The sequence below is a fragment of the Chlamydomonas reinhardtii genome, chromosome 12 (genome assembly GCF_000002595.2).
Source record: "Chlamydomonas reinhardtii strain CC-503 cw92 mt+ chromosome 12, whole genome shotgun sequence".
Classification (NCBI taxonomy): domain Eukaryota; kingdom Viridiplantae; phylum Chlorophyta; class Chlorophyceae; order Chlamydomonadales; family Chlamydomonadaceae; genus Chlamydomonas; species Chlamydomonas reinhardtii.
The window spans coordinates 6189100-6212372 of NC_057015.1; the positions used below are offsets into that span (position 1 = coordinate 6189100).

General features: G+C 64.6%; 4 protein-coding genes across 5 annotated transcripts in view; 1 reads left to right on the top strand and 3 right to left on the bottom strand.

Moving 5' to 3' along the window:
• CHLRE_12g536450v5 (uncharacterized protein) overlaps positions 1-2469 on the bottom strand; it is a 5946-nt gene extending 3477 nt beyond the window's left edge. Inside the window, exons 1-7 of one of the 2 annotated variants that reach the window (XM_043068658.1) lie at positions 2187-2469; positions 1992-2041; positions 1707-1749; positions 1410-1462; positions 1044-1118; positions 474-657; positions 312-349 (exon numbers count right to left, since the gene is read on the bottom strand). In XM_043068658.1, coding sequence (XP_042918753.1) covers positions 312-349; positions 474-657; positions 1044-1118; positions 1410-1462; positions 1707-1749; positions 1992-2041; positions 2187-2364 — 621 coding nt within the window. In that variant the 5' untranslated portion in view covers positions 2365-2469. The remainder of the gene's footprint in view (positions 1-311; positions 350-473; positions 658-1043; positions 1119-1409; positions 1463-1706; positions 1750-1991; positions 2042-2186) is intronic. The other variant, XM_043068659.1, reaches the window with a different exon arrangement.
• A 110-nt stretch (positions 2470-2579) lies between these two features.
• Positions 2580-4615, top strand: CHLRE_12g536500v5 (uncharacterized protein). The gene is made up of 4 exons (XM_001692930.2): positions 2580-2837; positions 3060-3155; positions 3454-3572; positions 3987-4615. The coding sequence occupies exons 1-4, from the start codon at positions 2813-2815 to the stop codon at positions 4086-4088; spliced, it is 342 nt and encodes a 113-aa protein (XP_001692982.2). The 5' UTR covers positions 2580-2812; the 3' UTR covers positions 4089-4615.
• Positions 4616-4653: 38 nt separating this feature from the next.
• On the bottom strand, positions 4654-8449 carry CHLRE_12g536550v5 (uncharacterized protein). Its single transcript, XM_001692826.2, has 6 exons — positions 8253-8449; positions 8068-8163; positions 7529-7985; positions 6858-7134; positions 5944-6526; positions 4654-5746 (listed from the first exon to the last, which is right to left on the bottom strand). Exons 1-6 carry the CDS (start codon positions 8289-8291, stop codon positions 5150-5152), a joined length of 2049 nt encoding a protein of 682 aa, XP_001692878.1. The 5' UTR covers positions 8292-8449; the 3' UTR covers positions 4654-5149.
• A 234-nt stretch (positions 8450-8683) lies between these two features.
• Positions 8684-21009, bottom strand: CHLRE_12g536600v5 (uncharacterized protein). Its single transcript, XM_043068660.1, has 16 exons — positions 20839-21009; positions 20596-20770; positions 19944-20140; positions 18881-19654; positions 18474-18667; positions 18042-18187; positions 17331-17716; positions 16911-17075; positions 15950-16681; positions 15248-15632; positions 13554-15023; positions 13216-13361; positions 11297-12997; positions 10799-11051; positions 10363-10604; positions 8684-10084 (listed from the first exon to the last, which is right to left on the bottom strand). Exons 1-16 carry the CDS (start codon positions 20884-20886, stop codon positions 9536-9538), a joined length of 7563 nt encoding a protein of 2520 aa, XP_042918755.1. The 5' UTR covers positions 20887-21009; the 3' UTR covers positions 8684-9535.
• Between the last annotated feature and the right edge of the window lie 2264 nt (positions 21010-23273).

Sequence of the window (23273 nt, forward strand, 5' to 3'; positions counted from 1 at the left end):
TCATGCCTGGCGCATTATAGCAGAAATGCACAACGGGAAAAGGGTCGACAGCGTGCATTGCAAAAGCACAAGCAAATAGCGGGCCGCAACTGGTATCGGATCACCCGCAACAATAAGAGTCAAAGGTCGACGATACGTGTGTACGGTATGATGTGCTTGTGGCGTGCGGGCATGGCTGGACGTGTGCTAGCGTGGGCGCATGAGCTCACGAGCGCATGCCAGACTCCGCCTCCGTCCCGGCGCCAGCACATGCACGTACGTGGCACCTCCAGCGGCAGCCCACACCCGCAACGCACACCACAAGCCCACACCATGCCGACGTCGCCCCCAACAACACTGTACACATCCGCTGCAGCACATTCCACAGCACCCTCCACTGCAGCACCTCCACTACTGCGGCACCTCCCACCCCCTACACTTCTCTGTACCAATCCTTGCAACCCCCCCCCCCCCCACACACACACACAGCGCACCTCCCACGCACAGCACCTCCCACAGCAGCACGCACCTAGTGCTGGGGAACACCAGCGGCGAGAGCGGCCGCCAGCTGTCACAGTTGAGCAGAGGCCGGTAGGCGGTGTGCAGCAGCGCGTGGAAGCGAGGCAGAGGCAGCCAGGACTCGCCGCCCGCAAACCAGCTGCGCACCGTGCCAGCGTGCTGCGGAGCACGTGTATGCCGAGGCGGATCAGGATGGGGAGCAGGCTGGTGTGAAATGCGCTTTGCAGCTTGCAGGGCTGGCTCAGGTGGGGCGGGTGACAGTCGCACTGGTAGCAACCGCAAGTTCGCAACCAGTGGCTACCTGAGTGACCTGTGCGTCTCCCGGCCGGTGTCTGCTGCATCACCACTGCTCCCCAGTCTGCCGCGGTGCACCCCTCCGGGTCCCACGTCCCGAGCACGGAGCCGCTGCCCAGTTGCCCCCGGCCAAGCGCCTGGTCCTCTCCGCTTGGGCTGCTCCTGAGCATCACGTGTTTCCTACTGGGAACGGCCGAAAGGAACACCCCATTGCGCCACACCCCACCTCCCGCCTCCCACCACTGCCACACCTGTGGGTCCTCGGCGGGTGCGGTCAGCTGAAAGGCTGCAGTCACGCCCGCGTCCTGGTCAGGGTAGTCATTGCGCTGAGGGGCGGGTGTGGGTGAACTTGGTAAGCGCCCGTAGGTGGAGCGGCGGCGATGTGTAGCATGCGCTCAGGGGAGTTACCAGTCTCTAAATTGCATGGTTGATCGTGCGCGCGCGAGTCTATGCATGGTGGATCGTGCGTGCGCGAGTCTATGCATTGTCACCTGCCGGCATCCCTAAGACATTGGTCGCGCGCCACACGCAACTTGCACCATGGGCCCAGGCGTCTATCTATGGCACGCTAGCCGTGGGGCTGCCCCGGTCACCCTGCCGACTGCACGTTCACTGACCTGCAGCACGTCCAGAATCTGATGGACCACTGCGTGTGGCGGCACCAGCGGCGCTGCACACGTGCACGGGCACGTGCAGCGGTATAGGCGAGGCGCATGACACCATGCGACACAGTCGGCACAGCCCGAGCATGTGAAGGTACAGGTAGGGTGCAAGGCGCAGAAAGCCAAGCAGCAGCATGAGCAGGTCGCAGCATGCGAGTTCGCCACCGTGCACGTGAGCGGCACACCCTGCATGCCCGTACGCATGGGCACTGCCGATAGTCATTCCCGCGGCCGCGGCCGAGCGCCACTCACAGGGCTGTGCCGACTGCACCGCTGCCACCGGCGAGGGAATGCCCTGCAGCCGCGATGACAGCAGGCATGCAGGTCAAGCGCACAGTCACATACATGCCAAGAGCTAACCACATGCCCACACCAGTGCACGGTCCGCCATGTGGCCGTACCGCCCATTGCACGTGCACCTGCCCGCAAAGCGGCAGCTTCGGCCGCGCCCCCTGCCTCCCAAACAAGGTAACCGCCAGGATTTCCGCTAATTTAACGCAACGGAAATGCAGCTGCGTGCCCAGAACCGTTCCTTACCTTGACCCGCACTGTCTGGCTAAACAAAGCCGCCAGCCCAGCGTCGTCAGCTGAAGGCGTGTGTGCGTCAGGGAATAAAGTGCATGAAGTGAAAGCAGGTTGCACACCGTTCGGCTGACTCGTGATGTGCGGTGGCAGTACAGTCGCATGGATATGAGTCACTGGTCAGGAGCATTTGCGGGCATCGGGGCTCACCTGCGGCGGGCTCGTCGGCAGCGCTTCTGCGGCAGTGTGTCGGGGCCCGGCACACCGACACAGCGTGCCGGCAACCGCCGGCTCCAGCCGAGAAGGGCACCGGGCGACGAGCTGTACTAGTGCAAGGCGTAATACCCAGATGACCACCAGCCCGTAGGCTGAGCGATGCATGAGCCATCACGCTTTAACAGAACTGAAACCTCAGCAAGCAAGGTGTCGAAGTCGCCAGCCGGGTGCTATGCAACCTCAAGGAGTGGCCTTTTTGCCGTGATTAAGCCTATTGCAAAGCCGAGACACCAGCCGACGTATGTGGGCGTCTGGCAGGCTTTCCGTGATTTTGGGATGGTGGCGAGCCCGAAACTTAGTTTTCGCTAGCAACCCTAGCAACTCAGAACTATTACGTCTCACTACCGTAGGCTTCAACTTAGCTCCCTTCAAACAGACAGCACCCTGAGTTTTGTCCAGGCTTGACTCTGCGCGGAAAACGTGCAGCTCTAGGCCGTGTTGTAATTTCAGTACCTGTTCCGGCTAGGGCTAGGCTCAGCTGACGCACCTTCATGCAGGCTAGCACGCACCCGACTCAACTCGGTTCACAGCGCCTCAAGCCGGCCGTCGTCGCCAGGCCTATGAGCAGCTCTAATTACTCGTCAGGTAGGTCGCTGCCTCACGACGCAGCTCGTCTTGTCGGCCCTGGCTCGTGACAAATGGGCAGTCGCGGACAAACCACCCTCAGCTGGCCTGCGCACGTATCCTCAGGCTCGGGGGCTCATCAGTAACCTCACGGCACTGCCGCATGCTTACCTGGCGATTGGGCTTCCGTTTGGCTCGGGGTTAAGATGCGCCGGCACGACCCGCTGCCGCCCCTCTGCTCAGGCCGCCCCAAGAGCAGCAACAAGCGCAGCGCGCCAGAGCTGGAACGGCCGGGCTCGAGTCAGGCGGCACACGCGCACCCATCGCAGATGCAGCCAGGTTTGTACGCGATGGGGCAGGGCGGACGCGGCACAGATGTAGAGTCCCCGAGTGGAGTGACGTCGGCTGCCGGCACACACAGCGACGGGCATGACGGGGTCTTACCCGTGAACAGCGTGAACCTACCTGTACAAGAGGACAACGATTACCATATTATTTCCCGATGATGGAAACATGTTGTGCCGCACCGACAGCGTTGGCAACGCCGTGTCCCAGCCCACCCTCGCCATTTCAGCACAACGCTGCCTCCTCGCCAACCGCTCTGCCTTGGCCCCCACCTACCTGCCCGCCCCCACAGAGCCCATCCCGCTAAAATACGTGGTTCAAGAGGCTGTAAAGCGGTGGTTTGAGGACACGCTGCTGGAGGCGCAGCGCGGGGACGTCAAGCAGCAGGCGCTGGTGGGCGAGATGTACAAGGTGAGGGATCGGGATCGGCGGGGCAGGGGGAACAGCCGGACGGGTGAATGGAGGTGGGGTTGGGGAAGGCGGCAAGGACTGGGACCGTACTGATACCGTGTCAATGAGTTGACTGCAAGAATCCCGGGGAGAGGGCCGCTATCGGAGAAGGGGTGCCGGGGTCGTCGTGGCGTGCTGGTTGCGGCACAATGGGGTGGTGCTGTTTGAGTGTTGGAATAGCAAGGGAGAGCGTTTCGAAATCCAGGGGTGATGACAACGACTGGCATACACACTTGTTGGAGCCGCACGATGTGAGGGACCCGCGTGTCGTGATGGAGGCTAGCGCCGTAGAGACGAAGCGCATACATACGTGGGTAAGACATACTTAGGTCCAAGCTGTTGCGCCGGGCGGTACGTGCCTGCTTATGCCTGCAGGAGGGCTACGGCTGCCAGAAGGACGCGCGTGCCGCCAAGGAGTGGTCGGACAAGGCGGCATCCCGTGGCTACAAGATGCAGGGCGTGTATTGCGAGCTCTAGATGGATGTGAGCTGTGGCACATGCGAGAGTGGCGCAGGCGGGTGGTCACAGGAGCACAGGGAGCCGCGGGCGCGGACGGAGTGAGGAGGAGGCACGGCTGGTGCGAGGGTGGGCCTGTGGTTGAGGGATTGCGCGGCCTCCAGCAGGCACCCGCGCACCACTGGGCAGCCTGCGCGCGCTTGTGGCTTTGATGATGCGGCGAGAGCTCACAGCGTCAAGAATATGCCATTGTTGATGCCGGGGGGAACATCCGTACAGTAGCTTAACATTCTCCTGAAGGCAGAAAGGAGCGTTATGGTGGTATCGCTTTATTCACAAGCATGATGCTGCGTTTGCATGACAGTCTAGGTGCTCGGCTCATCGAGGTAATGGCTCTGAAGTTATGGGCGCGATGGTAGGGAAACGTCATGTTGGTCACCGGTTGCATGAAGAAATTTGGAGCTTGGCCCGTGCACCACGGGGTGAAGAACAACCACGGGTGAAGAACACGACTGGCTATCGAGTTGAGCGTGTAACGCCTGGGTTTCACGCAGAGCAGCATTCAAGAGCTGATGGTGCACCGCATGACAGAACGAGGGTTGGCAACTAAGAGAAGCGGCTCCGATCACCCCTGGCTCCGTTAGATGTGGTTAACTAGCAGCAACATCGCGTTCGCTTTACACCGTAACATATTCAGCCAAATGCAACCATGAATCCCACGCATTCATGTGTCAGTCACAAAGCCCCAGACGCATGCACCAGTCTGCGGTCATGTCCGGCGAGCTGCACAAACCGCCCTAATGGCAGTACCCTGGCGCGCCCGATGGGCAGCAGCACGCAAACATTCAACCGTATACCATACCTGAGCAGTGGGTCTGCGCCGCTCCTGCCGCAGCCCCAGCAACCCCACCCCAACACCTTGCTTTGCCATCAATCCTCCTCGCCCTGTACCATCGCACAATGTCTTGACCCTGTCATCTGTACCGTATCCACTGCACGCACCCTCCAAACCCCCTCCCATTACCATCCGCTCCACCGCCACAACACACACGGCTATTGCACAACCACCCGAAAGCCCCTCATCAGTGCGCCGCGTTCTTGGCGAGGTCGGCGTCGCTCTTGCGCGCAATCTCCACCACGCCGTCCAACTTGGCCACCTCAAGGTCCTCAAACTTCTGACCCTTCTCCGGCTTGGACGTGATGCGCAGGTTGGGGCTCAGCTTGAGCGAGGTGACGCAGCCCTTGTCGTCGCCCACCAGCACGATGGGGTGCTTGGGGTTGAACACCAGCTTGGTCAGCTTGGCCTTCTTCACCACCTTCTGGCTGCACAGCGGCAGCAGCTTGTTCTGCGCCAGGTCGAACACGTGCACGCGGCCGTCGTCGGTGACGGCAGCGAACACGGTGGCGCTGTAGGGCGCCCAGGACACATCGCCGATGGAGTCGTTCAGGTCAAAGTTCATGACCGCGCGCTTGGGGTCGTGCACGTCCCACAGCTTGATGGTCCAGTCGGCGGAGGCGGACAGGAACATGGAGGGGTGGATGTTGTTCCAGTGCACCGCGTACACGGCCAGGTGGTGCGAGACGTAGGTGGACAGGTACTGCGAGCTGTAGGCCTTGGAGCAGCGGTGGATGGCGCCCTCCTCCGTGCCCACCAGGTAGATGGACTCCTGGCCCGGCATCTGCATAGCGCGGTGGTGGGGCGGATGATGGCGGGTAGGGTCAGGTACGGGCAACATAGGGTAGCGGACCCGAGCTACGTCCCTCAGCTCACACAGCGCCAGCACAGCCGTAGCCGGACTGCTTACACCTTCCCGTGCCCCACGCCTGCGGGCCCTCGCCCATCCCTCCCCCCCTCGCCTTCCCTGCCCCCGCCCACCTTGCAGAAGTCCATGCAGCAGCCGCCCGCCGGCCCGGAGGCGTTGGGATCCTCCTCCTCGCTCGTCTCGCCGGCGCGCACCACACGCAGCTTCATGAGGCACTCGGGTATGAGCTCGCTCTTTGTCAGCGTCCACAGGTTCACCGCGCCGTCCGACGAGATCGACACGAACTGCAGGCTCTTCTGCGCGTCGTCGGGCTGCCAGTAGATCTGCCACACTGGGTCGTTGTGCTTGCCGGTGCGCACCGAGGCCTGGTAGATGGGCTCGTCCTTCTTCAACCGCACGTCGTACACAAGCACGGAGCCGTCGTAGCAGCCCACCGCCAGCAGGTTAGCGAACTCGGGGTGGAAGTGCACGCACATGACGCCCGACTCGGTGTGGAAGGTGTACTCGGGGTGCGAGGGGTTCTTCAGCGAGTAGATGTTGATGAGGCCGGACGCCTGCTTCAGGAACTCGTAGCTGCCGTAGCCCACCGCGAACATGTCGTCGTACAGCGGGTTCCAGCAAATGCTCGTCACCTGCCGCCGCTTGCTCTTGTCCGACACAAAGCGCCAGAGTGGCAGCAGCGAGCCTTCCCCGGGCCTGCGATTTGAGGCAAGGAGTAGGGTGGAGTGGGTGGAGTTGGGTTGAATGGATCAGGCTCGGTGGCTATGGCTAGCCCCGCAGTGTACAGTCCCTCACATGCCAATACCTGCAGGTTGCAGCTTTCTGGCCACTGCTGGCCCCGCGCCCCGTCAGACCCAGCCGCGGAGAGCCCGGCGCGTGTTCATACATACCGCATACGCCACGCTCCCCGCCCGCCACATGCCCATGGTCCGCCTATCCCCACAGCCCCGCCCGTCGCCCCTTCTGCTCCATCCATCCATCCTCCACCCTCGCGCGCCCTCAGCAAAGCCTCCGCTGCCTGTCTCACCGGAAGGCGTCCGACGCGTCGTCCCAGTACTTGAAGTCCATAGCCACCTCCTCGTACATGTTCTGGTTCACCATGCGGTCTAGTGTCCCCAGGCTGTGCATCAGCGTCGGGCTTTGCAGCGTGGGCACGTGCTCGTTCTTTGCCGCGTGCGCCGCGCCCGCCGCTGCTGCCGCCGCAGCCGCCTTCTTGCCGCCTTTGGACTTCATCGCCTCATCTATCCGCTGCCGCTCCAGGTCCTTAATGTACTCGTCGTAGATCTCCCACTGTGTGCAGGCACCTACAGGTGACGGAGCGAGCGAGGTGTGGGCGGAATTGGGGGTGGGAGGTGGGATGCGGTGGAGGCCGACGCATGCGGCGCAGGCATTAACTGGCCGTTGCGGTCGTTGGGCCGCGGGGCAACCAGCAGCATGCCGGAAGGCTGTGTCACTGGGTGCTGTGCCAGATGCCTCCGACATGGCGTGCCTACGCTTGAGTTCAGGACATGACCTAACCTGAAGTTTTTAGGGTTACCCCGGGCCCTTCATGCTCTTGGTGTCGACATTGAAAGGCCGCGGCCCTTCAGGTACCCAAACCCGGCACAGTAACCAACCGACGCATCCCTCCGCCCAGCGCTCGTCCCAAGGCCAGTCTTGCTCTGGCCCATATGCTGATGTGCGTCTGCGCATACCCACCCGAGACGGTCGCTGTCGGCGGCGGTTCCGTGAACGTCTCCCGGTCCCGCAGCGGGTAGTTGAGGGTCTGCGCTGCCCGCTCGCTGAAGTTGAACTGGTTGCGCAGCTGGCGCGAGTCATCCGGGGGCTCCACGTCCCCATGGTCTTTATGCTCGTGGCTAGCGCGGTCGATGTCCGCCTGGAACCGTGCACTGGCCTCCTGCTCCATCTTCTCCATGTCCATCTGCCGCTTCGCCTCATCCGAGCTCTTATGCAGCAGCCAGCCATCCGTAGCGTAGTGAACCACTGTCTGCTCTACCATGGGCTCCAGCTTAAAGACTTTGTCCTTCATGTTGAATCGGACGATGTTCTTTGGCGCTGCTGGGTTGTTGGCTGTCAGCATCTTTGCCACCTCCTCATTGAGGTCCGCCTCCGACAGCCAGAGCTGGTTGTCAGGCTTAACGATTTCACGGATGGGCTGCAAAGGAAGGATGGAAAACCGTCAGCGACTCCCGACAGCCCACTGCAAGCTGCGCTGTGATGTTCTCGCACCAACCCACCATAGCAAATGCCTCATCGCCCGGCATAGGCGGGGGAGGCGGGATGTAGTCTTGTGCATTTTGCTCCTGCTTGCCAGTCTTCTTGCCGGTCTTGCCCTGCGAATCAACCAAGCATGACCTCATTAGATAAATGGGCAATTAATGGGTGGCCAACGCGGTCTCGACGCTGGGGCGCGGTCGCTTGCCTTGTCTGTCCCCTTCTTGGCGGGGCTGAGCGCCGGCATGGCTCCTCGCTATTCTAAGGCTATTAAGATGGCGTGAAAGGGCCAACGAGACGGTTAGGGCGTCGCGCCCCTAGGGAACCAGTGCCATGTAAACTAGCAAATCGATATCCTAAATTGTTACTACGTGTAATGTGATGTGAACACAATAATCAAACAGGAAAATAAGCGCAATGCGTGGAGCGTTTCACAAGTTTCCGAATGGACTTGGAATTGGGCCACTCATTTCCTGCCGTTCTATTGTCGCCCCCCACGCCCAGCGCAAAAGAAGGTATTCGCACTCGATATCACCATGAAATAGGTGTACCAAGGTGGCAGTCGACATGAAAACCCGGCGTGTCGACACGTTTGGACCACCCTTCTGAAAGTCTTCCGGAGTGCTGCTGGCTGCTGCTATCAGCTGTCTACAGTGCCCAGCACGATAACAACCTCACCGTTGAACGTGCAACGGTTCAAGCAGTTGCTCGCCAAGCTCAGGCTGTATGTACTGGTGATCCTGCCATCCCGCTTTCCAATGCACAAGAGGCTTGAGGTCACAGCGCGCATTACAGGCATCAATGTCCCCTACCATGTTCCATCGCATCAATCTCAACCTAACCCTCCCTCCAGGTACCAGCCCCAATCATCGACAATGCACGTCCTCAAGTATCAGGCGTCCTAAGTGGCTACGGCTCCTGACCTCTCCTGACCACGCACTGTCCCCCGCCCGGATCGCAACCCATGTAACGCGCATCTCGGACCATCGACGCATGCAGCGCATCAGTCATTCAGTGCGTGTCTGGACCGCTCTCATTTCCAGAGAGTCGCACGCGAGAACGAGTGCAATGAGTATCCAAATGCTCACCCTCACAGGCACACAGCACTAACAGCAATTCATTCATTTATCGTCAGCAGTCGCAGTCAGGAGAAGCTGCGTACTCGACTCATCCCAATCCCTAACTCCAAACCCACCACCTCACACCAAGCTGCGTCTTCACGTTACACGCCAACAGGATCACATCACCCTGAAGCTTGAGACCAGCAGGGGATTGCATCAGTTCTGTACTTGCGATTCACCTCAGACACCGCAACACGATTGCACGCATTTCGCCCACACCTCTGCCCACACCCACCGCCACGCGACATGCTCTGCCCACGTAGCCAGCTGCCTCCCCGCCCCTTCGCGCGCAGCGCGCTCTCCCAGCCCCAGCCCCTGCCGGCCTGCCCCTGCCGACGCGCCCACGAGCTGCCCATCGCCCCCCGGCCCTTTACGGCCCCAGCTCCTTGTCGATCTTCTTGACCAGCTTGAGCAGGCCGTCGTAGTTAAAGGGCACCTCGGGCTGGCTGGGGTCCCAATACAGCCGCCGGAACACCAGGTCCAGGAACATCTCCAGCTTCACGTACAGCGGCCGCGTCTTGGGCGCGCTGAAGCCCGCGCTGGGCCGCGGCCGGAAGATATCCAGCGTCGCGCCGCCGCCGCCCGCGCCGCCCTCGCCGCCGTCGCCGCCCTGGCCCTGCCCGCCCTTGTCCGGCCCGCCCTCCATGCGCTCCTTGTCCAGCGCCCACTCCAGCACGCTGTCGTACCCGGCCAGGTCCAGGTCGGAGGCGGCGGGCAGCGCCTTCATGTCCGCCACGCGGCCCAGCGCCTCCAGGAAGTCGGTGAAGGAGAGGCAGGTGTAGCGGGCGTAGTCCTTGATCTCGTCGATGGTGTACATGCGCGCCCACAGGTAGGCCAGCGAGGCGTCCTGCAGCGTGAACTGGCTGTCCACCAGCGAGGCGTCGTTCATAAACTGCTGCCAGCCGTCCAGCTTGAGCACCTGCGCAGGCCGTGTGGGGTGGATGGTTGCGCGTGACGCACAGGCCGACAGGGGGTTAGTGTGTGTAGACGGAGAGGGAGAGTGAGAGGGAAGGGGGGGGGGGGTTACACGCATTAAGTTTACGCAGTGAAGTCGTAGCCAGGTACAAAGGTACACAGTAGTCGTCAGGGGGGGGGCGGAGGTGGCGCTTGCTGCAGGCCAGGGCATTGCCTGCTGTGAATCATAGCAGACCGAAATATCAGGTGCAGAGGCGAGGATGCAAGCGCAGGCGGCCGCACCTTGGGGCGCAGGCCGCCGCCCACGGGCTTGAGGCGGTAGCGGCTGTACAGCGCCTTGAGCAGCACGCTGTGCTTCTTGAACACCAGGTCCACTTCCTCGTGGTACAGCCGCTCGCTGCGGAAGGTGTTGGACTGGATGACGGCGCCGGGCACCAGGTTGGGGATGATGTTCTTCTCCAGCAGCATGGTCACCGCCGTGGGCAGGTCGTCCGTGGCCTGGCCCTTGCCGTACTTGGAGATGGCTGCGAGAGGGGGGGGGAGAGGGGCCGGCGTGGTAAGGCGGGAGTGCTGCGCCGGGCGCAGAGTGCGTGAGGCCACAGACGCGCCTGCTTTGGCACGCATTGCACGGGCGCCGCCAAGGAACCCGAGCGCATGCATGTAGGAGCTCACCAGGCAAGCCGCACACTCGCCCGCACCACCAGTTCGGCACACTCACCCAGGCGCACGATGGCCTCCAGGAACTCGTAGCGCATCATGGCGTTCTCCATGTTGACCTGCGCCTCTGCGCTCTTCTTGTCGGGCTGGAAGTTGCACACGATGAACACGGTGTCGCAGTCGGAGCGCTTGCAGTACTGCGACTCGGAGTCGGCGATGCAGCACTCGTCCAGGAAAGTGGTGAAGGCGTTGAGCGACATGTGGTAGGGGTCGGAGGAGCCGCCCGTGGCGTAGTATACGAAGGCACCCACCACCTGTAGCAGCGGTTTGTGTTGGTGAGAGTCCAGAAGGATTCAGACGAGCTCGTGTGCGCCAATGTGCGGCCAGTGCCAGACCCATGCACACAACCCCCAGCTACCCCCATCCCAGCCCGCCCCCTCGCAAACAGACCCGCATCCAGCCCTACAACAGACCGCCGCACCAAAGCTGCCATCGCGGCCCCATTCCCTACCCCAGCGCCCCCCGCACACGCCCCCCGCACACGCCGCCCCGCGCCCACCTGTGGCCAGTACTTAAGCAGCACGTCGTGCACCTCCTTGATGGCCACCTTCTCGTCCTTGCCCTCCTTGTTGGCCTTGTTCTCGCGGCTCATCATGCTAGTGAACTTCTCCTTGGCACAGGCGCGCTGCCAGTCGCGCTCAAACATCTTCTCCTCCACCGTGTGCGAATCAAAGAAAGCACGCGCGTCGCACTCCTTGACACGGTTCTTGAAGATGGACGACGGCAACGTCCAGGGCTCGCGCTCCTCCTGCTGCTTGACCTCGATGTTCTCCACTCGCGTGGTGGTCTGCGTCTTGATGATCTTCTTAGCCTGGATCACCAGCTGCAGGTTGTCCTCGCGCAGGTCGCCAAAGGCCTCCGCGGCGTGGATGTCGGGCCGCTTGACGGTGAGCGTGTGCTCCGGCGGCAGCGGCACCAGCCGCGGCACGGGCTTGTAGGGGATGAAGGGCGGCGCGCTGCCCGGCGGCTTGGCGATGAGGTTCAGCACGTTGGCCAGCGGCATGGTCTGCTGCAGCGCCTGCGGAACCGTGGAGGGCCGCGGCGGCGGGATGACCGCCTCCACACCCACCTCGTCCAGCAGCGTACCGCCGTTGTAGTACATGTGCGCGCGCTTGCCGTTGGGCAGGATGTAGGAGGGGAACAGGCCGTCCGACACGCGGCTGCCCTCCACGTGCTCGAACAGCGTCAGCGTGGGCCGGTTGTCGTTGTCGATGACGATGCGGTCCTCAAAGGTGATGATCTGGCGCGGCCGCTTGGGGCCCAGGCACACCTTGAGCGGCACCGCGTCGGCCTTGGCGGCGGTGGAGCTGCCCGCCGCCGCCGCCAGCGCCTCGTCACTGATGTCCATGCCCACCGCGCCAAAGTGGGTGCCGGAGGCGGCCGCCGCCTCCGCCGCCTTGCGCGCCGCCGTGGCCTGCAGCGCCTCCGGCGGCGCCGCCAGCACGGTCAGGCCCACGCGGCCGTTGTCGCGCTCCGCGGTGCGAGGCCGGTTGGGCGGGCCGTCGTTCCAGTTGAGTGAGGCGCTGACGGTGGGCTTGGCGATCTCCATCGTCGCCTCGCCCGCCAGCATCGCAGCCATATTGGACGGCGGCGGCGGCCCCGCCTTTTTCCCGCCTGCCGCCCCACCCGCCGCCCCGCCTGCTGCCCCGCCCGCCCCCGCCGCCCCCGCCGCGCCGCCCGCTTTCCGGTGGTGCGCCCCGTGCCCGCCACTCCCGCTGGCGCCGCTGGCCTCCACGCCGCTGGGCCCCGCCGCGCCGCCGGCGCCGCCGTCAAACCCGCCGTCGCCGTCCCCGCGCGGCCCCAACGGCTCGTCCTCGTCCGAGTCGTAGTCCTCCGGCATCAGCCCAATCATTTGGCTGGCCGCCACCATCAGGTCCTCCTGGTCCCTGGGAGGCAGCGTGGACAGCAGCTTGGCCGCGGGCCGCGTGAGCGGCTTGGCGCCCTGCAGCTCGCGGTACTCGGACACCGTGGGCTCCCAGCGCTGCCGGCCCTGGCGGGCGCGGTGCTCGGGCATGTCCTGCCACAGGTGGCTCATGGGCCGCGCCAGCAGCTTGTTGAGCGCCTTGGCGGACTCGGGCTCGTTGGGAAGCCAGTCGCCGTGCTCGTCCCACAGCGCCTTGCGGTAGGTGCGGCCCGAGCCGGAGGCAAGCGAGCGGTCGTCGGCGCCGCCCTTCTTGGAGAATGGCACGTTGGCGCCGGCCTGGGGTTGGGGTTGGGGTGGGGAGGGAGGGAGGGGGAAAAGGCGGTTGGGGCCGTGTGAGGGCTGGGAGGCGGGGCGGAGCAACACCACGCGTGCAGACAACGTAGCACGCTTGACAGTACGGCAGCCCATCCGTTCCAATTTTGCCGCCGAGGATGAGCAGCAGCAGGAGCTGTAGCAGCAGCAAATCAGCAGTAGCAGTAGCAGCAGCTGCTCACCTCCAGGTCGTGGAAGGTGTTGTCAATCCAGGTTAAGAAGCGGTAGCGCGAGTCGGTGATGGCCTCGTGGCTCATGCCCGCGCCGCCCGCGCCGCCGCCCTCGTTGTAGTCCATTCCACTGGTGTCGGCGGTGCCTGGCGAGCCGCCTGCGAGCGAGCGCGGGCACACAACGTGTATAATTTAATCTTCAGACAAGAAGGCTTTCTAGTAGCAGTCCAACATGCGGCGCGGTGTTGCTGAGAGCACGCAAGCCAGCTAGCGACCCAAAGCAAGCAACGGACACCAGGACAGAGCGACAGCGGCTCAGTGCTCGCACACACTCAAGCCACTCCACTCACTTCGCCCGCTGTGCTGGGAGCCCATGCGCATCACGCCCGGCGAGCCGGCGCCGCCCGGACCGTAGCGCTGCAGCGTGATGGCGTCGCCGCCGGCGCCCCGCTCGCAGATGGGCGGGAACACCACCTTGGGCCTCACGCTGCCCGCCAACGCCGTGTCCACGCCGCCGTTGATGACCTGCCCATTCTGCGTCATCTTGGCATTCTGTGCCAGTCGCCCAGTGGTGGCTGCACGCGTGGGGCTGGTGCTGCCCCCGCCGCCAGCGCCCACTCGCGCGGCGCTGGCAGAGGCGTGGAGCGAGCCGCCGGCGGCGCCGGCGCTGCGGCCGCCGCGGCCCAGGCTGGCGGCGCTGGGCACGGCGCTGGGCGACATGGAGCGGGTGGAGGGGATGGTGGGCAGGAAGGAGGCGGCGGTGCGCGTCTCCTCGTCCACGTCGGTGGCGGCCTCAATCACCTTGTCCAACGCCACGGAGCCCTTGAGCTCCGCCTTGTACATGCGCGTGCGGTTCTGTGGGTGCTGCGCGATGTTCTGGATGATGGCGGAGCACAGGTGCAGCAGCTGCTCCTCGCGCGCCAGCGCGTCCGCCGCCGAAGGCGCGTGCGCGCCGCCGGGGCGCGTGGCGTTGAGGTTGGCGCGCAGGACCACCACGCGGTTGTAGAAGACGGTGTTGGTGCCCAGCAGCACCAGCAGGCCGCGCTTGGCGATGGGCACCTGGTTGCCGCGCAGCACCGACAGGTTCAACAGCGCGGCCATGCACACAAAGTAGATGTCCTGCACCGCCTCCAGGTTCTGCATGTCGCGCTCGAACATGGCGGGGTTCTCCGGCTCCTCGCCCTGGCCCGTAGGGCCGCGGTTGCTGTTGCCACCGCCGCCGCCGCCCGCTGCGGCTCCGCCTCCGCCGCCTGGCGGCGGCGCGCCGCCGCTGCCGCCCGCCGCGCCGCCGGTGGCGCGCAGGCTGCCGCCCAGCCCCGCCGGGCCGCACAGGTCCTGGTACCGCCGGTTCAGCCGCTTCATCAGCGCCACCAGCGCCTCCACGCCGCCCAGCGCCGCCGCCACGGCCTTGGCCTCCTTCAGGAAGGGCTTGGGCTCGGGGCAGGCGTAGGGCGCGGTGTAGGTCATTCGCGCCAGGCCGTGGCAGCCGCGGTACTCCATCAGCGGCACGCCCGTGTTCACCAGCCCCACCATGGCCGCAATGTAGGGCACCACGCCCTCCGGCGGCACGCCGCCGGCGCTCACGCCCGACACCTCCGCCGGCAAGCCGCCCGGCAGCAGCGTGGCGCCGGCGCCAAAGGTGGCCAGGTTGGACCAGCGCTCCTGGAAGAACTCCAGGCAGCCGGCGGAGATCTCGCGCAGCGAGGGCGGCCACATGGGGTTGTTGACCACCATGAGCAGCTTCAAGGCCACGCCGCGCTCCACCACGTGCCGCTCCATGTTGGGGTGCCGGCAGCACGCGTTCCACAGCGTCAGCACGCCTGCGAGTATGCGTGCGTGGCGTGGCGTTGGCCGGGTGAAGGCAAAGCGCACGTCAGCCGCCTTGGATGACATAACGGGCTGCTCCACACAAGCCGCGGCTTTTCCCGGTTCTGATGTTCACCCGTGCCCTCTACCCCGCAGCCCACTACACCCAGCCCATTTCCGCCCCTCCTCCACGCCGCAATCCCAGCCCCTCCACACACATTCACACGCCCGCACTCACCCAGCTGCATGGACTTCCAGGCGGCCGACAGGTGCATGCCCAGGATCTGCAGCAGGATGCGCAGCGCGCGCTCGGTGTCGCTGTCCACCGTGCCGTCCGCCTCGGGCGCGCGCACGTCCACCGTCCACCACGTCTTGTTGCGCGCGCCCTCGGGCGCGCTCAGCCGGAACACGTCCAGCTCGCGGCGCTCGGGCACGCCGTCGTCATCCACCATGAACATGCAGATGGATGCGACCAGGAACTCGAAGAGCTTGAGCACGGGCACGTCGGTGGCCTCTCCCACCTCGTCCTGCTCCAACATGGCGGGCAGCCAGGACTCGCCCACCGACACAAGCGTCTCCAGACCCCAGTTGTCCTTGAGCTGCTTGTCGAAGCGCTTCTCCAGCTGCGGGGGTTTGTGTTAAAGAGCACAAGGAAAACATTACGCGTAGGACAGTGTATGCGGGGGTTTGTGGTGTGTGGTGTGTTGCGTTGGTCAGGCGCATCAAGGTGAGGCGCTGGGTTACAAGGGCATTGATTGTTCCGGGGAAAGGAAACGGGTTGTTGGCCTGCCAGGGATGACAATCGTGGATGACAATGCTGTGCCCCGCACAGCCGTTGCCGCCGCCATAACGCATCCATTTTCAACCCCGCCCCTCCCAGCCGCGCCCCACCCCATTGCGACACCCCACTCCGCCACCAATCGCGCCTCGTCCCACGCACCTGCTTCATGCGGCCCTTGACCGCCTCCGCCTTGCGCCGCACGCGGTCCGCGCTCTCCTCGCGCTTCATGAGCATGGGCGAGGGGAACGCCGTGTCCTTGTTCTCATAGAACTTCTCGCCGTCGGGCATGTTGGTGTCGGGCGGCATGGCAAACGCCTCATCGGGATCGCGCTCAAGCTGCTCCTCGCCCTCATCCGCAGGAGCGGCGGCGGCCGGCGGCGGCGGCGCCGCCGCCGCCGGCTCTGGCTCCATAGCCACATTGACGCCGCTGGCCTCGGGCGAGAGGAGGCCTTCCTCGCCGCCGTCCTCGCCGGGGGCAGGGCCCGCGCCGGCGTCGCCGACCTCACCTGGCAGCCCACCCTCGCCACCGGCACCGCCCTCCGCACCCGCACCCACGCCCTCGCCAGGTGCTGCCCCCGGCTCGCCGCCCTCGGCTGCGCCGGCAGCTGCCGTTGCCGACGCCTCGCCTTCCACTGCCGGAGGCGGCGGCGACGGCGCCGACGCTGACGCCGCGGCCATAGACTCTAGGGCGCTGGGCTCGGCGGTGACAGCGCCGCTGTCCTCGCCGCCCTCGTCCTCGCCGCCGCGGCCCGCCATGGTCTGTTTGAGCTTGGCGGTCTTGGCCGCCACCTCGTCGTTGATCTCGTGCAGCGTGATCGCGTCGTTGAGCTTGTTGATCATGTTCTTCGCCAGCGCGTTGGCGGGTGAGGGGTTAAAAGACGTGCCCAGCACCTGCGCGAGTCAACGCGCGGAGGACTCGGGCATTTGGTGCTACCCCAGAGCGCTGCACCAAAGCGCATCAGCAGAGCACAGAGCGCTGCACCAGAGCGCATAAGAACGGCACAGAGCGCTGCGCTTGATGCAAGCTGTTGCGTGCCTTTGCTTACGAGCACACAGCAGCAATCAAGCAAGGTCAGCAGGAAGCCGAGGACAGGAACCGAGGCAGGAAGGGACCGCGCACCTTGCGATTGTTTCCGTCGCGCAGCAAGATCCACATGCCCGCCATCAAGAACTCGATCATTTCGCTGTTGTCGCTGTCCGTCAGCAGCGCCGCGTACATGGCCAGCTCGGCGGCGTCCACGGCGCCCGCCATGGTGGACAGGTACATCAGGCCGATGGCGGCGGCCTGGGTGCAGCAGGAGGCGGAGGCGGCGGCGGGGCGCGGCATGTGAAGGTGGAGCCGAGCGCGAATGGAGGATGGGAACATGGCTAAGGCAGCCAGAAAGTCCGGGCGCTGCGACACAACAAGCCGCGCATTGCCACACCTGCACCCGCGTGCATGCCATGCCGTACACGGCCCGTACGCCACACCTGCACCCGCGTGCATGCCATGCCGTACACCGCCTGCCGCCACGCGCCCCCTGTACCCCCCGGGCCGTACCTGCTGGATGATGCGGTCGCAGTCGCTCTCTAGCACGCTGCTCAGCGCCGCACGCAGCAGCGCCCCGAACGCGCCCAGCCCCAGCAGCTTCTGCCGGAACGGCCCGAACATGCACTCGTCGCCCTCCGCGCCGATGGGGTGGCACGCCAGGAACGCCACGCCCGCGCAGGCCGACGCCTTGACGTGGCCGGCCTGCTCGAAGTTCTCCGTCTCCACGCAATCCAACATGGACATGAGGAAGACGAGAGCCACGTCGTTGGGGGAGGTCATGATGAGCAGGGCGGCGTCGGGGTTGGCGGCCAGCGTGGCCAGCGAAGCGGTGATGCAGTGCGCGATGCGCGACAGCGGCAGCGCCACGGTGGTGTAGCAGTCGTTGCCCATGACGCCTGCGAACGGGCCGGAGGGGTTAACTTTGAACCAATCCCGTAAGGAAACAGTCGCGCTGCAAGGAGGGCCGGAGGGGGAGGAGATTAGGAGGGTGCAGGGGCGAGGGGATAGGGGCTTTGTGCCCAGGCCCTGCGCACGCCGACAACCGCAGGAGCGCCAGTGCCATCGCCCTAACCCCAGAGACAAACACTCCCGCAGCCCCTGCCGTTTGCTGCATCGCCCAGTGCCCCCGCCGCTGCCCGCCTCCCCCGCCCCACCTCCCCCGCCCCGCCTCCACCTCCACCTCCACCACCACCACCACTGCACCCCCGCCCGCCCGCTCACCCAGCTGCTGGATGTGGTCCATCTTGACCTGTATGGGGTCCATCATCACGCAGTAGTGCGCGCTGCCCCACATGGCCTGACTGGCCGCCTCGCCCAGCCGCACGCCCAGCTCCACGTCAAACGGCGGCGTGGACGCAGCCTCCTCACTGCGGGCAGGGCGGCATGCGGGCAGCGCGTGCTGAAGGTGTTGCTTTGCAGCATGGCGACCCCACTGGGGATGGGGCTGGGGACACCCCAGCCCCATCCCGCCGGTTCTGGCTCATCCCCAGTGGAGCCCACAAGCACCTCCGCGCCACCCGCAGCGCAACGCCTTTTGCCTGTAGCGCCCCGCCCGTGTTCCGCAACACACAACTCCTTGCCCACCCCCGGAACCCAAACTCCCTCCCCATAAGGACCCCGAGCCCGAGCCCGCGCCGGCGCGCCCTGACTCACGGCGTGAGCTGGCCGTAGAAGCGCTGCACCTCCCGCTTCAGCTTGCCCAGCGTGCTCTGCAGCAGCACGATGCAGGCCTCGAACATGAGCGGTGCCTCGCCGCGGTCTCGGATCAACTCCATAGCGTCGTCGTCCAGCACCAGCGTGGCCAGCAGCGAGGCGGCGCAGAACTGGATCATGTTCTCGCCCGGGCCCTGCGCGTGCGCATGTCGTCGCGCAAGGTAAGAGCTGAAAGACAGGGGCGTGTTGAGCCGTTTCGTAACACTGTCTGGGCGCCCGTAGCAAGTGTCGTGGTAGCAGAACCCCGGCATTGCTTGCCCGCCCGCACCGGGCTACGCCACCAAACCCAGAGCCGCAGTGCCCAGCCGCTTTACCCGATCCGCTGTCCACGCGCCCCCACCCCGCACCTTGGGGTTTAGCAGCGAGATGACGTTCCGCAGCGCGCCGCTGGCGATGAGGCTGCGCCGCGCGTCCGCGTCACGCTGCACCATGGTGGTCAGAAGCTTGGCGGCCGCCTCGCGCCGCGCGGCCGCGTGTCCCGGCTCGTACCCGTCCAGGTTGCGCGCCAGCACAAACAGCGTGCCAAATTCGGGTTCCTGCTGCAGGTAGGCGCGGCGGCAGTTGCGGTCGATCAGCAGCACGCTCAGCGCGCCCAGCAGGAACGACTGGTACTTGTTGCGTTGCGCCTCCGGCAGCGCGCCCGCCGCCGGCTTGCCACCAACGCCGCCTCCCTCATCCCCTCCCGCCGCGGCAGCGGCAGCGGCCGCCGCCGCCGCGTCGCCGTCCTTGCCGGCTGCCTTGGCGGCCGCTGCCGCCGCCGCCAGCGTCGCCTCGTCGGGAATCACGGGCATCTTGAAGCTGCGCTTGATGTTGGACAGCAGCAGCGACACTATGTCCAGGTCCGCCAGGTTCTTGCGGCTGAGGCCGGTGGTGGCCAGGCCCCAGATGGCGGCGGCGGTGGTGGTAGCCACCTCCAGGCTGGGGCTGGACAGCCGGTTCAGCAGCGCCGCCAGTCGGTCCAGTCGGAAGTCGGCGTGGTGGTCCTTGTTGATGGCCAACTCCCAGAAGCCCTGCGCGCCCTCCGTGGCCAGCACCGGCTCCTCCGCCTCCACCTTGGCGTGCAGGTAGGCCGTCAGCAGCTGCCGCCGCTTGCTGGCGGTCCAGGGCTGCTCCGCGATGAGCTGAGCGTGGTCGTGGGGTTGAGGCGGACAAGGGGGCGGCGTTTGAAGTGGGAGGCGTCGGAGGCTGTGCGTGTGTTTGCATGTGTGCGGTGTAGTATGTTGCTTTCGCCGCCGTTAGCCATAGGCTCGCATTCTTGGCAGCTTCATCCACATGCATACACCCGAACCTTCTCGCACACCCACATGCAGGTCCCTTCCATGCCGCTGCTCCGCACTCCACCCCCACTCCACCTTCCGCCCCGCCCGCCCGGCGCCCCGCCCACCCCGCACCCCACCAGCCCGCCCCTACCTCCTGCCACTCATCGTCCGTGCGGATGGGCGTCCGCTTCTGGCTGAAGTTGAGCTCCGGCTTGTCCTCCCGCGCCGGCAGTCGCTCGTCATAGTAGGGATTCTCCACCATGAGTGCCAGCTCCGTGCCAGTGAACACGCCCGTCAGCTTGGTGGTGCGCTTGCCCGCCTCCTCCACCACATCCACCTTGGTCTCGCCTGCGGGAGGAGCAGTGGATGGTGGGCGCGTGAGCGGTTTCTGTGCTTTGGGGCTGGGGCTGACGTGCGCTGTGGAGCTGTCGCTGCGTGTGCGCGGGACGCTGCCCGCCTGGCGTCCGAGGGCACATGGGCTCCAGCCACACCATGCCTCATCGTGCTCCGCCGTCACCGCCCAGAGCCCGCCAGGCCACACCGCATCCCAGCCGCCCTCCTGAACCGGCCCCTCCCGTTTAAAAGCTGTTTCTGGCCTCGCCCCAGCGTCAGCGCCCGCCAGGCCGAGGGCCGCAGTGCCTAGGACGTCGCCGGTTTCGCCGGAGGCACGCCGCGCCGTGCCCGCGGCTCCCCGAACCGTTGCATACCAAACGGCCTAAACCTCAAAAACGATCCCTCCGGCAAGAAGGGCGCGCGCTGCAGTCCCGCAAAGAAGCCCCGGCTGCATGGCAAAAATTTCTCACCGACTTGGTCCCATTTGGCGGGGTCTTTTCCAAAGAAACGGCCAGCAGACTGCAGGAACTGCTCCAAAGAATCGTCGCTGGAGGGAATGACAGGTGCGCCCAGAAGAGCAATCTTCTTCACAGCTCCCTGCAGTAGCTTCTTGACTTTGCTCTTGACAATGGGCAGCTGTAGCACCTGCACTCATATTGAATGCGGCCGTTTAGGTCTTGTCCCTGTTTTGCCGGTTCATTCTTCCCTCGCACCTCGTCGCTGTCGTCCAGCCGCACGTCCGCAACGAAGTTGCCATCCATTTTTCAATTTTCCCCCCGCAGGGGGTACGGCTCCTGTCCTCACAAAGGTGCCTCTACCATTCTCTTCCTTAGAACATCACTTGGGATCATACGCTCCTGGAGTAAACGCTGTGAAATAATATGTAAGTCAACCTAATATGAACAACTGGGGGACCTGGATAAGCAACGCGGAAGGACTTCAGGCCCTTCGCCACAGCCCATTGCCCCGACCCCCGACCTGGCGGTGGCTCGGCGAGATCCGCTGGCCAGCACCTCACCGCCGCTGCTGCCCGCCATAGCCTTAGTGGCCTGGCCCCAAACGTTCTTCTTGTGTCTCCTCCACGGTTGCACGCTGCTGCCCCTCTTGCACCAGCTTGCGCAAGGGCAAGGGTGCCCAGGGGTGCCCTGGCCCTGGGCTGCCCTGGGGGTGCCCCTGGCCTGAACTTGCACCTGCCCCGTACCATTGCTACCGATTCTCCGCGCCGTCTGCTGCATTGCGCTTCAAGCCATTCACCGCTATACACGCTGCATCCCAGCATCTACACACCTAACCCTGCAACGGGACGGGAGGCAGCACCGGAGAAGGGACCCGTCCGTGATTGGTTCCGGTATGTATCACACACGCTCCCTTGCCCGGCCTTCTGGCAAGCACAGAATTGCGCACAATACTGCGTGCAAATGCTTGTACTCTTATATTCAGAGGCACACCGCACGGTAGTAGAGTTGACGGCGGTGGGTCCAGTGGGTCTGGCGGCCCCGAGGGCCGGGGGCAGGTACAGAGGGATCGGGGTGGGGGAGCAAGGCTGTAAGGGCCACAAGGAAGCGGTTGAGTACTTCATACCTCATGTCTTGCGGCCTGGACTGACCCAGTGACCAAGCGGTGTCCTGTGGCTATCTGCAGGCATAGGCTGCCTTGGTGTTGAGGTTGTGGCGAAGGACAGGACGGGACAGGTGAGGTTTTGGTTCACGCTGTTATACCTGCGGTGTGCCTGCGCGTCCAGTCCATCCACCCGATGTCCCCTCACGGCTTATCCCTCATACACGCCTGATACACACGTGTCCAAGAAGCTTCGGCTGGCTACGGCGTTCCATTCTTCCTCATCAGTCAGCGCCCCCCCGTGGCGCCGCCCCTTCGCATTTTGCCCCACCGCACCACACCTACCATTCGTCGTACGGCGCCATGCACCCTACCCCACCGCGCCTGTCCATTCACTCACAAACTGTTGCCGCCTCGCAACTGGTCTGAAGATGTGCGTGTGTCCAGCTGGCCATTGCCCTGAGGGCCCACCACATAGGAGTCGCACATGCAGCACCCGCACATGACACAAGCGGGCTGACACGCCATTCTGCGGGCATTGCATTTCACCGGCAGAACAGGATTTAGCCCCGGCCCATTCGACCGGGTTGAGGGGATGGTGTCACGGTTGGATCGTGTCATGCTGTGCGATGAGGCTGTTGCCGGCCTACAAGGGCGCAGCGCCGGCCTTGCCCGGGGCTGCTCTTTCGTTACTCCCGTACTCGTACCGAACCAACGCAGAACAGACTATATCCTGTAACGAACTGTGGTGGAGTGACCATTCACTGGGGTCCGAGAAGCATTCTCTCTCTCTCTCTGTAGTTCGGTGGGCGTCATCGGAGGGCAAGCCCAGTCTAGGCGCTTACGAGCGCATAGCAACGTCACTCTACGGTCCAGGCCCAGGAGTCGCTTCTCACACTGCATCTCTTGGACAGCGCTTTAGGCGACGCGAGGACAGAGCTGCCCGCCCGCAGCAGGGTGTGTTACGCGATCCCTTGCTCGCCAGATCAAGTAACGAAACAGCAGCCCGTCGAGGCATGTTGTGATGCTGAAGCTGGGGACAAAGCTGGGGGGACCGCACACCCGCGGTCGTGTGTGCCCCGCAGTTGGTTGCCAGAGGCTTGAGTCGTGTTCAGGCATGCCTTTGAGACCAGCTCTACGCTAGCTACTCTCCTGGACACTGATGCATACGGTGTGGGGCTTTTGGGCATGTTCGAGTCCCATTCGCTATGGCCTTGAGGAGAGGCGGTCACACTACAGTCACCAACCTCCAGACTCAAGCGGTGTGCCCGGTGACGAGCTAGGCACAAAGCGGCAGATGGTCGTGACAGGGCCAACACAAGGCCTCAAATACTGGGATTCCGGGCATGCATTCCGGACCTATCATTCACTCACCAAGCATGGTTTACGGGCGTGCGCCCACTCTTGCGCCGGCTGTGGCGGCTGCGGCGGCAGCAATCGTGCCGTTTGCGCCGGTCGCTGTAGGCGGCGCCCCTTGCCCCGCCCCTGGCCCTGGCCCTGGCCCTGTGCTTGCCCCTGTCGGCGCCAGATGCTGTTGTAGCAGCGGCGGCACTGTCCTTAGCCCCTGGGCCTGCAATGACGCCAGCAGCTT

Coding starts and splice junctions, on each gene's coding strand:
- CHLRE_12g536500v5 (XM_001692930.2), top strand. CDS start 2,813: ATGAGCAGCTCTAATTACTCGTCAG. Junction 3,156..3,453: donor CCCATCGCAGATGCAGCCAG/GTTTGTACGCGA, acceptor CCGCCCCCACAG/AGCCCATCCCGCTAAAATAC. Junction 3,573..3,986: donor TGGTGGGCGAGATGTACAAG/GTGAGGGATCGG, acceptor TTATGCCTGCAG/GAGGGCTACGGCTGCCAGAA.
- CHLRE_12g536550v5 (XM_001692826.2), bottom strand. CDS start 8,291: ATGCCGGCGCTCAGCCCCGCCAAGAAGGGGACAGACAAG. Junction 7,986..8,067: donor GCGATGAGGCATTTGCTATG/GTGGGTTGGTGC, acceptor CTTCCTTTGCAG/CCCATCCGTGAAATCGTTAA. Junction 6,527..6,857: donor GACGCGTCGGACGCCTTCCG/GTGAGACAGGCA, acceptor CTCAAATCGCAG/GCCCGGGGAAGGCTCGCTGC.
- CHLRE_12g536600v5 (XM_043068660.1), bottom strand. CDS start 20,886: ATGGATGGCAACTTCGTTGCGGACGTGCGGCTGGACGACAGCGACGAG. Junction 20,141..20,595: donor CGCCAAATGGGACCAAGTCG/GTGAGAAATTTT, acceptor CTCCTCCCGCAG/GCGAGACCAAGGTGGATGTG. Junction 18,188..18,473: donor TTCTACGGCCAGCTCACGCC/GTGAGTCAGGGC, acceptor CCCTGCCCGCAG/TGAGGAGGCTGCGTCCACGC.